The following is a 15,142-nucleotide window of genomic DNA, read 5'->3' as shown; positions in this document are numbered from 1 at the left end:
GTTTGTGATCCAAGGCTCTGCCAGGGCCATGAGGGGAGGGAGAACCGATGTAATCCCAAACCAGGACTGGAGCTCAGCTGGGAATGGCTCAGTGCTCAGCCGTGCACAGAGCTCCCTCCACCTTCTGCCTCCGTGTGTCTGGAGGATTTATGGAGTGCTGAGGAAGGTGCCTGAGGAATTTCTTTGCTTGCCCTTGGAGTSCTGCTCCGAGCACTGGCTGTGCCGTGGATTCGTGCCGGGGCCACCGGGTTTGCGACTGCATCTCGGGCCCCTCACGTCAGCCTGTGCCATTCCCTTCCCCAGTGATTTATCCCTCTCATTGAAACTCCATGGGGCATTTTCTTACCGAGCTGCTGGGTGTGGGAAGGATCTGTTTGTTCAGCTCAAGTGATGACGGGGTCAGACCCAACCCCGCTCCTCTGGCTCYGCGCCTGGGGTGCTTTGAATGGTGCGTTTCCTCATCGGCACTTGGGAATAATGGGGGCACATGGATCATGGGGTTCTTTGGGGAAAGTGGAGGGGTGAGATCTGGGCATGCACTGAGCCGTGGGCAGGTGGAAATAGCACGTGGAGCCTCTGTCCCATGGCATTGGGGCCTCAGGGGACACATGGGGCAGTAAAGGGTGCGGGTATATGGTACAAGGGACCAAGGGCAGGGATAGATTAGGAATTTGTGGGAAGAAGTTGTTCYCTAGGAGGGTGGGGAGGCCCTGGCACAGGGTGCCCAGAGAAGCTGTGGCTGCCCCTGGATCCCTTTGAGTGCCCAAGGCCAGGCTGGACATTGGGGCTGGGAGCAGCCTGGGACAATGGGAGGTGTCCCTGCCCATGGCAGGCGTGGAATGGAGTAATCTTTAAGGTTCCTTTCAACCCAGACCAGTCTGGAATTCCATGGCTGGGCTGTCACAGTCTGACTCCCAGTGACTGAAGTTTGAAACACTGCCCCTTTSCTGCCTTAAGTTCCCCTAAAACTGAGTTGTGTTCATGCAGGGCTCAGGACAATGGCACATTCCAAACCCTGCAGTGCCTCTCCAGCTGCCTGGGGGAAGCTTCAGCTAAATCCTGGCTTAGGAATGATAGGGGAAAGGTGAGCTGCCCTTCTGAGAGGGAACCCCCAATCTGCTCAGATTTACGAGGATTTTCTGCAGATTTTGTGCTCTGTGTTCCCGGGTGACTCTGGGCAGGCTCAGGGAGGGTTCAGCTGGGTTCAGCACATGCAGTGCAGTAGCAGCTGAGGTGGCCCTGGAGCTCGGCTCAGGAAAGGTCTGGGGGTTTCCTTCCTTGGGTWTTTTGCTTACACAACATCACTTTAAAATGCTGTCCTGCACCTGGGATTGCATCATGCCAGAGCTCTTCCCTGTGTGCTGAGGACCAGCAGTACGCTGCCCAAGGAGTTCCCAGCTTGTCTTTTAAAGTCTCTCTGTTACTGCAAAGAGCCTGGAGGATTTTGGAAAGTCCGTGTTCGGGGAAGGAGCAGCTGTGGTTTGGGGTGGCTCTGAAAGCCCTGCTGTTCCTAAAGCACGMGTGAACCTGAGTCTGCTGGTCCTCAGGGAAGCCAGCTTTGGATCTGCCTCTCCATGGGGATTTTTTCAGCTAAGGGGGAGGTTTTAGGAGCTGCTGAGCTGCTGGAGTCACAACATGTTGTCTCTGGGAAGCATTCCCTCCATCCTTGCTCCCTTCTTTCTCTCCTTCCACTTGACAGGACTGGAGGGAACAGCCTCAGGCTGGGCCAGGGGAGGTTCATGGTGGACACCAGGAGGAATTTGCCCATGGAAAGGGTTCCCAGGCCTTGACAGGGGCTGCCCAGGGAGCTTTGGAGTCCCCATCCCTGGASGTGTCCCAGGAAGGGCTGGAGGTGGCACTGAGTGCTCTGGGCTGGGGACAAGGTGGGCATCGGGCACAGCTGGGACTCCATGGGCTGGGAGAGCTTTTCCAGCCTCAGTGGTTTTGTGATTCCCTCCTGGCTTTGGCAGCTCCTGCTTTAGGTTTCATGGCCTAGAGATGACACCTCATATGTTGTGTTCTAGAAAGTTCCTCTTTCCCTGATCACCTTCAGAAAACAGCCACTTTAAGAGGGGTGTTTTTTATGCAAGGGTTGATTCTCCCCACTCTCTCCCCAAAAAGGAGCATTTCCATCTTCCAGTGTAGCAAAGCATAAAATTCCCAATTTAWTCCACAGTGACTCATTTCAAGATTTTCTTTTTCAATTGTTTTTTTAGTAACAGCCTTTTCAGTGCGGTGGCACCAGCTCAGCTCCAGGCAGGCAGGGCTCATTCACTGCCATCTCCGTGCTGCTCTGAATGGGGGGCCTCTCATTTTCCCACTGTATTAAAGAGTAGCAGCTCTCACTTTGAAGCTGAAGGATTAGAACCGAGAACACCTGCCTTGTACCAGCAYGTTTGGGATCATTGCTGTTTGCCCATCCCATCCACAGATGATTTTTTCTACCTGAGGGAGCGGCTGGAGCTGGGCCAGGGCAGGCTGAGGCTGGAGAGCGGGGAAAGGTTCTTCTGTCCCCAGAGGGTGCTGGCACTGCCCAGGCTCCCCAGGGAACGGGCACGGCCCCGAGGCTGCCAGAGCTCCAGGAGYGTTTGGACAGCGCTGCCAGGGATGCACAGGCTGGGATTGCTGGGGGGGCTGGGCAGGGACAGGGCTGGCACTGGGGGTCCCTTCCTGCTCTGGATACTCTGTGATTCTCTCATTCTGCTGGCTCTGGTGTAACCCAAAGTCCTCATGATGGTTGGAAGGGAAGGAAGAATATTTTAAAACTGCTGTTTTCCTGTATGAATATGAATGATCTTTGCCTGCTAATGCAGGGATGTATTTTCATTTGTGCCACTGGCGCAGGCACTGCCTGAATCGCTGCTTTCCGCGCTCTGCCACCCTGTGTGCTSCGTGGTGTTCTTGGCAGCGCCTGCTCATGGGCAAAGGAGGTACCCAGGGCTTGGATAATCTTTTCCAGTGGAAAGAAAGATGTGTGGGGTTTTCTAGGCAGAGCCTTTTTCCTTCCTACAGACAAGTAGAGGTCGGGATGCTCCCTCAGGAGCAGTGTTACCACTCTTCTGCAGTTTGTCCTGCTGAGAGATGTCACTTTGTTCCTCATTTTCCTCTGATCCCTTGTCCTGTCATGTCATGTACCTTGTCACAGTGGGATCTGCTCGCATTCCACTGCCAAGGGCACTTCACAGGCAGTGCCTGGCACATCCAGGATCTCCTTCTGGTTCCGGGATTCCCAGCTGTTGCCATTTTGTGCCTGGAACCGAACAGCTCTGTGAGCACCAGAATTAACAAATCTTGGCTTTTCTGCAGACTAGTGTTTGTTATTCACAAGCTCCTTCCTCCCGCTTTCCTCCCCCACCTTCTTCCCACGCCGTTGGCTTTCTCCTCCACTGTGTGCTGGGATCCACATCTTCGTCAGGTCCCTCTTTGCTGCTGTCCCGATCCTCGTGGGAAGGGAATTACACTGGAGAATGGCTTTGCTTGAGTTTGGGGAAGTAGAGGATAATGGGATYGCCGGGAGGTGTTTTTAGTCCCAAAGAAGTTGAGTGGATGGTTGCAGGCTGTTACTGAGGTTGGATAATTAGGGTTAGGTTTTTCCTGTAGGATCAGCTGTAGGAATCTGGGGACAGGCAGCACCTCACTCTGACAGAGCCTTGCCCTCTTGGAGTCCTGTTYTTCAGGGCAAGGGGAAGACTTGGCCTGAAAAGGAAAGCTACGAGCCGGCTGCAGCAGGGCCACAGCCCACGGTGTTGGTGCTGTGGCAGCAACTCATTCCTTCTGGCTGTAGAAAAGGCACATTATGGAGTGTGTGCCATGGCCAAGGCAGGGGCTGGTGTCACCCTGGTTCCTGCTCTTGCAGGGTTCCTGTGGAAATGGAAATCATCAGCTCTTGGTGAGACACATGAGGGATAAATAAGGCTAAAATTGGGAGAAGCTGTCCTTGCATGGCAGCATGGGAATGCTGCCACTTCCCGTGGATTAGTTACATGGCAGTGTGTCTGGAAGAGACCAGGGGAGTCCTTGGAGCTGGGGAGGAGGACGAGGCCAGGCAGTGCAGGGCAGAACCCTTCTGGATGTTCACATTGCTCCTGGGGCGCTGGGCTCCCTCAGCCATCCTGTGAGGCTGTGAAGGTGAGGCAGAGCTGAGCTGTCAGCCTGGATTTTGAGTCAACTCTCAGCTCTCCATCCTGGGCCTCCAGCATGGGATGGACATGGAGCTGCTGGAGAGAATCCAGAGGAGGCCATGGAGCTGCTCCAAGAGGGGGGCTGGAGCTCTGGAGCCAGCCTGGGAGAGCTGGGGGTGCTCACCTGGGGAAGGGAAGGATCCAGGGAGAGCTCAGAGCCCCTGCCAGGGCCTAAAGGAGCTCCTGGAGAGCTGGAGAAGGACTGGGGACAAGGGCTGGAGGGACAGGAGCCAKGGAATGGCTTCCCAGTGCCAGAGGGCAGGGCCAGATGGGATATTGGGCAGGAATTGTTCCCTGGGAGGGTGTGCAGGCCCTGGCACAGGGTGCCCAGAGAAGCTGTGGCTGCCCCTGGATCTCTTTGAGTGTCCAAGGCCAGGCTGGACATTGGGGCTGGGAGCAGCCTGGGACAGTGGGAGGTGTCCCTGCCAGGGCTGGGGTGGCACTGGGTGGGATTTGAGGTCCCTCCCAACATGAGCCTTTCTGCCATTCCATGATTTACCAATAAATTCTGACAGCAAGAGGGGAATTCTGTATTTCTCTGTCACCTTGTCAGAGCTCCCAAAATTTTTTCTTCTGTCTGTTATCTCTTCATGCTCCTGGTGTTGTTTGCCGTGGGTATCACACACCCAGGGCTGGGCACTGGTAATCCCTTGCTTTGGGGGAGCGGTGCCACAGTAATGGATCTCCTGGCTCAAGCATGGCTGGATGGAACAGCAGGAACGTTGTGGGTTTTTCTTTGATTTCTTCTGAGCTTTCTTTGGCATCTCCAATTTTTCAGGCAGGGATGACTCACTCATCCATTATGTGGTTTCCTGACTTTTATCAATTTCTCTTTCASTCAATAATTATGAGTTTGGATCCTGGTGTGCAGCAGCCGGCACTCAGCGCTGTGGGCTGGGGCTGCCTGGAGCGGTGACTCACGGCTGGGACGGGGGTTCAGAGGACTTGGAATTCTTCCCACCCCTCACTGGGAGCCTTGCAGGATCCATAGAACAGAAGCTGCGGTGCCCCATCCCTGGAAGTGTCCGAGGCCAGCTTGGGCGGGGTTTGGTTCAGCCTGGGACAGTGGAAGGTGTCCCTGCCCATTACAGACCATGGGGCTCGATTATCTTTGATGTTCTTCCCAACCCAAACCATTTTGGGATTCTGTGAAAATCCCTGGAAAGCTGATGTGGGCCATGGGACGATCCTGACTCATAGCAGAGCAGGAATGCCGAGCCACAGGGTTGTCCAGCTGCATGGATTCCTCAGGTGCACAGACCACAGATCCTCCYGTACAGCTCTGCCTGTTCCCCCACCCGCTCCCAGCACTGCCAGGCTTCTGCAGAGCACTCCCAACACATGGGATCACAGAATCCTGCAGTGGTTTGTTTGGACAGAGCCTAAAGCTCATCCAGTGCCACCCCTGCCATGGGCAGGGACACCTCCCACTRTCCCAGGCTGTTSCAGATCCCATCCTTGAACAGCTCCTTGCAACTTGCAGGGATCCAGGGGCAGCCACAGCTTCTCTGTGCCAGASCCTCACTGCTGTCATGGGGAAGAACTGCAGGCTCTAGTCTCACTCCTTCCTCTCTTGGTTTAAAACCATTCCCCCTGTCCTGTTAATGTCTGCCCATGTAAAAAGTCCCTCTCCCATCAATTTTGGATGGCCCTGGCTGTGGCTGCAGTTTAAGTGTTTTCATATTGTTCCACCCAGTGGGGCAGGAATGTGTCAACAGTGATTACTTGGTTTATGGTTGTACAGTAACCCAATCTCCAGTTRTTTCAGCTCCTTAGAATTCCCCTGCCCACTGGATATTTTGGCTTCTGCTGCTCCTCCGGAGAAGGCCCTGAYGTGGGATTTTGGAGCTGCCCGTGGGTAGTGCCGCTGTGCCTGACAGGGTGGTACCAAAACAACCTCTATTATCTTATTTGTTCAGTTCAGGAGAAAGATCCCACAGTCCTTGGRCCTGAGGAAAGCAAACAAAGATCCCTGTGGAAGGAAATGGGTGAAGTTGGCGCTTTGAGGCTGAAGCACCCAAGCCAGAGTGCCCAGCTCTACTCGGGGGAGGTTTGGGAGCTGCAGGGAGGTKGTAATCATTCTTTGCCAGCCAGAGAAGGGGTGGTTGTTCACACATAGAGTGGACCGTGTGTTGGGACAGCATGGGCAGGAGGAGGGGTGRGCACTGCCAGGACAGGGCGATCCGGGGATGGCATGGGCTGGTCGCGTGGGCTTCCCACTCCAACAGAAAACAGCCTTGTTTTTGGGGATTGTGTATGATTTTGGGACGGGGGTTGTTGTTYTAATGGGATGGAAAGAACAAAGCACTGGAAGCAAAGTGGGATRACAAAGTTCTGGTGGAAGGGACTGGGTGGAAGCCAGGGATGGAAGGGCTGTGCTGCTGCTGCGGAGAAAAGGGGGATGATGTTTGGAAGAGATGGGCTGACATTTAATCAGTAAATTGGTGCATGGAAGRCATGAAAAAGGCTGATTGCACTCGGTGATGAGAGAATTGATGGTAGTAAATAAATGCTGAGCATTTGCCAAGGAGAAGAGCCCATTTAGGGAAGGAATTTTGAGGTTTTAATTGAGTGTAAGTTCATGACTGCACAATAAGCTCACTTCATTGCCTAATTCCAGCCTGTCTCTGTGTTCAGCTGATGGTGGTGCCAGGAGGCTCCGTGGATCACACTGGGTGTCCTCCTGCATCTGTCTGACTCTGTGTGGCTTTGTCATGCTGATCTGAGACCAGGGACTGCCAGAAAGGGGAGGCAAGTTTGAATTTGGCCCCAGGAAGTGGGTACAGCGTGTTTYCCTGGGCAGTGCTATTAAATGGTTTGTGAACATTTCGGGTTGGACCTTCCAGCAGAGACACCCGAGGGCGTTTGTGCTTCTTTCAAAGTCTCTCAGAGATCAAACAGTCCACCCTCTGCTTGGATTTACATTTTTTCTAGACTGTTTCATCTGAGTTGGATACAAGGGTTTGGGTTTTTGCATCGTGCAAGGTGCTCCCTTAGAGGAAAGAAGTCTCTTTGAACTGCTGAAATTTCCGTGGTCCCTGAAGGCTGGAGCAGCCTGGGACAGTGGAAGGTGTCCCTGCCTATGGCAGAGGTGGCACTGGATGAGCTTTAAGGTCCCTCCCAGCCCAAACCAATGTGGGATTCCATTTAGTGGAAAACTGGCTGAGTGCATTGAATGCCTGTTGAAGTGTTCCAGACCCTGCTGTCCATGGGGTGACAGGGAACACAGGAGCAAGAGCACGGGAATAATTCTGTGCTGAGCAGGTGCTTGAGTGCTCTCCTTTGTCTGCTGTGAGCAAGCTCCCTTCAGGTTCTACATCCCAGAACTGCTGGGAGAATCRCTGTAGGAGTTATGAGGCTCTAAGGGAGATGGGAACATGGCTGGAACCCTTGTTGGTCGTGGAATCACAGGTTGGCTTGGCTTGACTTGGGAGGGACCTCAAAGCCCATCCAGTGCCACCCMTGCCATGGCAGGGACACCTCCCACTGTCCCAGGCTGCTCCCAGCCCCAATGTCCAGCCTGGCCTTGGGCACTCAAAGGGATCCAGGGGCAGCCACAGCTTCTCTGGGCACYCTGTGCCAGGGCCTGCCCACCYTCCCAGGGAACAATTCCTGCCCAATATCCCATCTGGCACTGGAAGCATAGATTTGTTCCTTGCTGTCTTTTGGAGCAAGATTTGGTGTCCTGGCTCTGCACCTCCCAGGGAAGGAGTTTGCCAGGCAAAGTAAGTCAAAGGCAATAGGGAGACAGGCATGTGCTAAAATCCCAATTCTGATTGTTAAATCCATTTAATAAAAAAAAAAAAAAAGAATTATTTATTTTGTGAATTTCACACGCATTTGTGTCTGAGTGTGGCGCATTAGACCTGGAGTCTGACAGTTCTCTCTGTAGTAAACAGTTTACAGCTGCACAGTGTCAACTTGAAGTATAAAAACACTCTGAGTGGTTTCCTGAGAGTAGGAATGGCTGGGTACTGTCGTAGCTCCATCAGACTCTGCTGTTTGGGAATTAGAGCTGGAAACCCAGGATTATTACTGTGCCCTTTTAGCCTTGCTTTCTGTGCTGCTGCTCTGCAGCCTTGCAACATGTCAGGGTTCCCTTTGATATTCCTTAGCCYTCCGGGGGAATGGAAATCTCTGGATACATCCCTCAGGGCTTAATGCCTTCRTTAAAATTCCTGAAGTTGTCCTTGGCATTTTTTAATTGAAACCCGGAGTTCCAGGGAGGGAACCCTGAGCACGGAAGTTCAGCTGAGCCCTTGTTTACATGAGTGAAATATGTAAACAGTTCTTTTTCCCCAAATATAGGACTTTTTTTCTTTGGCTGCCCTCCCGGTGTTTATAAAAGCCAGTTATGTAAATGACAATTGTAATAATTAAGCTGCTGTTTAGTGCTGTCCCCATGGCTGCTGCCGCAGAGCTTGGAGCTGCCGGGGCCCAGYGCTGCCCTTAACGAGCTTCAGGCGTTATTGAAGATAATGGAACCCCGAAGAAGGAAATCAAGGGCAATTAAACAAAACTCTCATTTGACAGAATCTCCCATGAGAAAGGAGAGATCTGGGATGAAATGATGTTACTGGGGTGCTCTGGAGATTGTCCTCTCCAGCCCTGCTGCTCCAGGGCCATGCCCCATTGAGTTCTGAGTGTACCCATGGCTGGAGTCCTCTCTGGGCACAGCTTCTCTGGGCAGCTTGTGCCAGCCAGGACCACCATGAGACACATCTTCGTCATCTGTTATAAAACCACCCCAAACCACCTCGCATGGGAGATGGAAACGGCTTCAAGTTGTACCACGGAAGGTTTGGGCTGGATATTGGGGAGAATTCCTTACTGGAAAAGGTTGGCCAGTCCTGGCACAGGCTGCCCAGGGCAGTGSTGGAGTCACATTCCTGGATGGATTTCACAGCCACGTGGATGTGGCACTTGGGGACATGGGGTCAATGTCAGTGATGGCCTTGGCACTGCTGGGACCCGCTGGACTCAATGGTGTCCGAGAGCTTTTCCAGCCTGAAATACCACCTTTACTTTATCACTTAGGCCTCAGTGTTGATGATCAGGGCCGTGGCACCTCTAGGTTGGCAGCAGTACCCTGAGCAGAAGCTGCACCTTGCAAAGTGCCTTTGGTGGGGACAGCGAGCCCYGAGGGGTGGGTGGATGGGAAGGCAGGAGGAGGGAGGGAAGGCAGGAGGGATGGAATAGCAGCCTGTGTTGATGTGCCCAGGTTAATGGACCATCAAGGACACCCCTCTGGAGGGACAAGGGACTCTTTGTTCTGCACAATGGCAGCAGCAGTCATTGAGTTGATAGCAGGGAGATAAAGACCAGGCCTGGAGCCACCAAACAGTGGGATGGAGACAAAGGTTGGCAAAAGGTGCCTCAGAGAGGCCGGGTGGGAGTGGAGATGATGGTGTTGTTCTTGAGGTGGGAGTGGAGATGATGGTTGTTCCTGAGGGCTCCAGGAATCACAGCCCTGCTGTGATCAGGCAGCAAGAGTTTCTTGGGGTAGCTGCTGGACCAAAAGTCAGGGGTGGACTTTCTGGGCAGGRAGATTTACTTAAACAAAGACAGTTTCACACTCGTTTTTAGGTTTTGTTTGCTGAAGGCGTGTTGGAATAGCCTGGTMTTGTATTCCAGGCCCTGTTGGACAGGGCTTGGAGCACCCTGGGGTAGTGGAAGGTGTGAATGAGCTTTAAGGTCCCTTCCCACCCAAAGGATGATTTTGTACTGTGATCTTTAGGCCATCAGCCTTAGGCAAAGTGGCTGGTCCTGGTCTTTGTTCCTTCATTTGGGTATTCCTGCAGCTGCAGCTGATGGAGATAACAGGGAGGGAATGGCCCATCCTGGCTGCAGACATTTTGGGACCATTCTGTTGTCAGTTCAGGCTCTTCTGCTGATTAAATCACTTGTGCCTGTATTCAGACTCTTTCTGGTCTTGCTGAAAGTGCCAAATTCCTCCTTGGTTTTGGTTTGATTGCTGTTGGTGATGTAGTTGGTTATCAGCACATGACAGCTCTTGAAACCCTTGTTTTATTGCTCTTGCTGTTGCTCTCAGTCAATTTTCATTCCTGGCATTTGTGCTGGAAATACCCTGGGGTTGTCCTTGGGGTGGCAGGAAGTCCAGGCAGGATCCCCTCAATCCTTTATCCCCTCAATCCTTCGTCCCTTCAGGTCCAGTTCCCAGATGCTGGATGAACCACTGGACAGCCGTGGCTCAGGGCTCAGGAGTTCTGTGGTCAGGACAGTGTTAATCTGAATAAACCCACTTCGTTTTACCATAACACGACCTTCCCTTCTTATGATCCGAACTTTTCTACAGCGTTGCCAGGTTCTTCCTTGTAGCAACAAGCACAGGCTCGGAACAAGATAACCATGTAGTATTTTGGGAGATATCTTTCAGCCTGGCTTCATTTTTCCCTCTGGAGTTGGGTCCAAGGGCAGCACAAACACAGAGACCATCTCGTGTCCCTGCCTCGGAAACAACGGGAGGAGCCAGCACAGACAGGCCCAGCCCAAAGTTCTGAGCTCTTCTTACAGTGCAATAGGAGAGGAACCCCAAATCTCTGCAAATCAACCTCRGGGTATTTAGTGTTCTTGCAAGGTCCATGTGACTCTCTGTGTCCCTTATCACCGCCAGCGTCCTTCAGCAGCTGGCCAGGAGTGGCCTGGGGGAGAGGAGAGCCCTGGGAAAGGGAAAGGTTCCCAGTTCACTCAGCAGTTTGGTCACCACAGGGCTGCTGGATTCCSCTGGCCACATGGGCAGCCATGAGTTGGCATGGGATAAACTTCCTGAGGTCTTGGAAGCAGCAGGATGCCAGCCCTGCCTCTGCAGGAGGCTCCCTCATTGTCCAGGTCATCTTGGGAAGCCATTCCCTTGTCCCCAGTCCCTCTCTGGCTGTCCTGGAGSCCCTTTAGGCACTGGAAGGGGCTCTGAGCTCTCTKCTCCAGGAGAACACCCCCAACTCTGCAGCCTGTGCAGGTCCCTCTGGATTCCCCATCCCCAGGTCACTGTCACCACCCTGCAATGCCATGGAAGAGCTGCATCAGCCGCCTTTGGTGCTTACACAGACTGGGGCACACAGCAAATTTAAAGTGTTAGTCTTGGAAAGTATCAGAAGGTATGAAAAACAGCCAGAAGAGCCCATTTCATAATCAGGAAGGAGGCAAGGGTTTTTAATTGATGTGTTTTATAAACACACAGCTCTYCCTCCTCAAAGGTCCCGACTGCGTGTGGTGCCAACACCAACAACCTGCGAGTGAGCTGCAGAGCTGGGGACGTGGGCAGGAGGCAGTCCCTGCTGGGAGAGCTGCCCCGGGCTGGGAGTGCTGAGGGAGGGCTGTGAGAGGGGCAACCCTGCCCTGCTCTGTGCTGGCCCCATCCCACAGAGCTGCCCCGGGACGAGGGAAGGGTGTGAGAGGGGCAGCCCTGCCCTGCCCTGCCCCAGCCCTACAGCTCTGCCCAGCGCTGCCCAGCTCCCCAAGGACTCTGCGGTGATTCGCTGCTGTGTCCTGATGTGCTGCTGTTTGCTCCCAGCAGAGTTCTGCCGCATTGACAAGGCCCTGTGCCACGACGAGGACGAGCAGCTCAGCTTCGAGGCCGTGCGCAACATCCACAAACARATGGACGACGACGCCAACGGCAACGTGGACGTGGAGGAGAGCGACGAGGTCAGTGCTGGGGCTGGGCTGGACCCGCTGCCCTGTCCAGCCCAGGGCTGGGGGCTGCTCCTCACTGCCAGCCTGGCCAGGGCCAGGGATTGGGCTTGGTGCCTCCCCTCATCACAGAGGAAGGCACGTGCCACCTTCAGATGATGCAGACGGTGTCAGCACTGTCATTGCTGCTGGCTGGGGCTTTTCCTCACTGCTGGGGGTTTGTAGCTTTGGCTGCCTCTCCATGGCAGTGTCCATGGCCAGGTTGGACACTGGGGCGTGGAGCAGCCTGGGACAGTGGAAGGTGTCCCTGCCCATGGCAGAAGATAGAATAAATGAGCTTTAAGGTCTCTCAAACCCAAACCATTCCATGAYTTTATGTTTACTACATTGTTCYAGCACCCYGCTGAAACAATTCCAGGCCACATGTGCTCACTGCAGAAAAAGGAGCAGCTTTTTGTTGTGGCAGCCTTGGCTGTTTTGGCCAATAAAGTATTGAAGAGAAAGGAAGTTGTTCTTTGTTTACATGAGCACTGATGGAAATTGGAGTCTGCTGGAAAAGGGAAAGCTCTTTGTTTGTACTGTTGCTTCAGTTGTGGTGGGTGCTCGTTGGAGGTGAGGAATTCTGTCTTCTAGGGAGAACTGGCAGCTGAACAGGAAAGTCAAAGTCTTGGAAGCTAAAAGGAAGCACGTGGGTGCAGGGATCTGCTGCCACTCACAGGCAGTCCTGCAGTCCCAGGTCACAGAATCCCAGACTGRTTTGGGTTGGGACCTTAAGGAACRCCCAGTGCCACCCCTGCCATGTCAGGGACACCTCCCACTRTCCCAGGMTGCTCCCAGCCCCAATGTCCAGCCTGGCCTTGGGCACTCAAAGGGATTCAGGGGCAGCCACAGCTTCTCTAGRCAAATYCTACCATCACAATGTCCCTCTGAAGTGGTTTTGGGTGGCTGTTTTGGGCTTGCAGGGCTGTTCCCTCTGCCTAAATCCCACTTGGGAGAGTAATGRCAACAAATGAAAAGCTTCCAGTTGCATTTTCTCCAGGTGAGGTGTTTTCCCTGAAGGCAGTTCCCTGCACTGAGTGGCTGGAACTGCAGCCCAACCTCTTGGAGGGACTGGGGCAGCCTTGGGCAGCCGAGTTCAGCCTGTGTGTGCTACTCYTTGGCATTAAATTAGGAATAAGCCTTATGTCCTTAGGGTTGGGCAGAACTGTCTCTCCAAGCAAGTCTTGCCCTTGCTCCTTCCAGAGTCGTTGGGAGCTTCTGGTGCAAACRCTGCCGGAAGTGTCTGCTCAGGGCCTTGGCACAGAGACACTGCCAGGGTGGAAGAAATTCCTAGGGTTTTCCTAAAAGGCTCCAGAATCGCAGCCTTGGTGCTGTTACGGCTACTCCTCCAACAACAGCCCAGGCAGGGCTGCTCCTGCTCCCAGCACCTCTCCTCTGCTTTTAGTGGGACAGTGGGGCTGGGAAGGGGCTGGAGCCCCAGGAGCGGCTGAGGGAGCTGGGAAAGGGGCTCAGCCTGGAGCAAAGGAGGCTCCGGGGGGACCTTGTGGCTCTGCACAACTCCCTGACAGGAGGGGCAGCCGGGGGGGGGTCGGGCTCTGCTCCCAGGGAACAGGGACAGGAGGAGAGGGAACGGCCTCAGGCTGGGCCAGGGGAGGCTCAGGGTGGAGATTGGGAGAATTCCAGCTGGAAAGGGCTGTCCAGCCTGAGTGGAGCAGAGAGGCTGAATCCCAATCCCTTCCCTGCTGCCCACRCTGGGGGAGCAGCCCAGGCACAGGAATTTTGGGTCCCAGCAATCGTGGCTGGGGCCAGGACCTTCTCCCCACCAATTCCCAGTTCCTTCTCCCCAGGGCTGCTCCCAGTCYATTGCCCCAGTCTGTGTTTGTGCTGGGATTGCCCCAGCCCAGAGCTACCTGCACTTGGATTGTTGCATTTGCAGTTGAACTGAGTGATTTTAGAAGTCTTTTCCAGCCTCAGTGATCCCYTGTCCCTGTGATTCCATACATGTAGTTCCTGCTTTACCTCTGCTAAGCTTCTATTGAARTTGCATTAAGTTCCCCTTTCATTGAGCTCTGGAGCTGCTGAATGAGGCATTGCAGGAATTTTCCTCTCAGAGCTGGCTCCTGCTGGGTTCTCCCTGTCAAGGTTATTGGTGTCCCCCCMCAGGGACCCTGCCATCAGGTTTAACTCTGGGCTGTGGCAGGACAGCTGCTGGGGGATTATTGGGAAGAATGCAGGAGGCTCAAATTTAAACCTTTTATGGGGTTCATAGAATCTCAGKATGGTTTGGGATGGAAAGGCCCTTAAAGCCCATCCAGTGCAACCCCTTGCCATGGTCAGGGACACCTTTCACTGTCCCAGGATGCTCCAAACCCAATTTCCAACCTGGCCTGGAACCCTTCCAGGGATGGGTATTTTTTGGGTGGTTGAAAACCTTGTGCTTTTATTTATTATTTTAGCCCCTGYGCCTTGGGGGTGAGTTATGGGAATGTTTTGTTTTGACTGAAAGCCCTGCCTGGGCAGAAGGAGAGACAGAGACAACGGTATTTTTAAAATAATCAAATTACGGGTGGAGTTTTGTCCCACAACTTCAGGCTGTTCATAAATCATCCTTGCAGCTTTCCTGTTGGGAAGTGAGTTTTCAATGAAGTTTCAGATGACATCAGTGGCCTTGATTAGAGTGTAAGAACTGTCCCTCACGGGGAAATCTCCTAATTAGGGCTCTATTCCTGTCTCCACGCTCAGTGCAGAGGCAGCTCCGGCTGTTGGGATGTGGTGCTCGATGCTGCCAGCCTGGTTTCCTGAGCAAACACGCCTTGTGCTTCTGCTCAGTGTTTCCCTGGCTGCTCCCAAGCCCTGACCCTGCAGCCTGGGGTGACTGCAAGGGAAGAGGACAGGAGCTATCTGTAATTGCAGTGGGATTGGTGGTCAGGAAAGCTCCCRAAATGGGGAGCACAGTGAGCTCCCGGCACGTGGCCGGCTCTGGCCCTTGGCTCGGCACAGCGGGAGCTGGTGCTCGGCAGSGAGGGTGGCACAGATCCAGGGCTGTGGGAGGGATGAGAAGGTTTGAAAAATCACTTCAGTAGTTGGAGTTTCTGCAGATAAAAAACCACAAAACAGAGTTCAAGGAGAGTTTGGATAATGCTCTGAGGCACAGGGGGGATTGTTGGGGCTGTGCAGGCCAGGACTTGGACTCGATGATCCTTTTGGGTCCATTCCAGCTCAGGAGATTCTGTAAATCTATGGAAAAAAAAAAAAAACCCTCAGAAAATCTCATTTCATCTGCACATTTCTGAGCGTGTCTTCAGCCAACA

The 15,142-nt window shown here is 53.6% G+C and overlaps 1 protein-coding gene across 1 annotated transcript in view; it reads left to right on the top strand.

Moving 5' to 3' along the window:
- Positions 1-15,142, top strand: part of STIM1 (stromal interaction molecule 1) — a 70,947-nt gene that overhangs the window by 14,058 nt on the left and 41,747 nt on the right. The window contains exon 2 of the mRNA XM_057381606.1: positions 11,713-11,846. Within this exon, the coding sequence (XP_057237589.1) occupies positions 11,713-11,846 (134 nt within the window). The remainder of the gene's footprint in view (positions 1-11,712; positions 11,847-15,142) is intronic.

The sequence above is a fragment of the Malurus melanocephalus genome, unplaced genomic scaffold (genome assembly GCF_030028575.1).
Source record: "Malurus melanocephalus ecotype Western Australia unplaced genomic scaffold, MMel_1.1 scaffold_518, whole genome shotgun sequence".
NCBI lineage: Eukaryota > Metazoa > Chordata > Aves > Passeriformes > Maluridae > Malurus > Malurus melanocephalus.
This window is presented reverse-complemented; position numbering and strand designations above follow the sequence as displayed.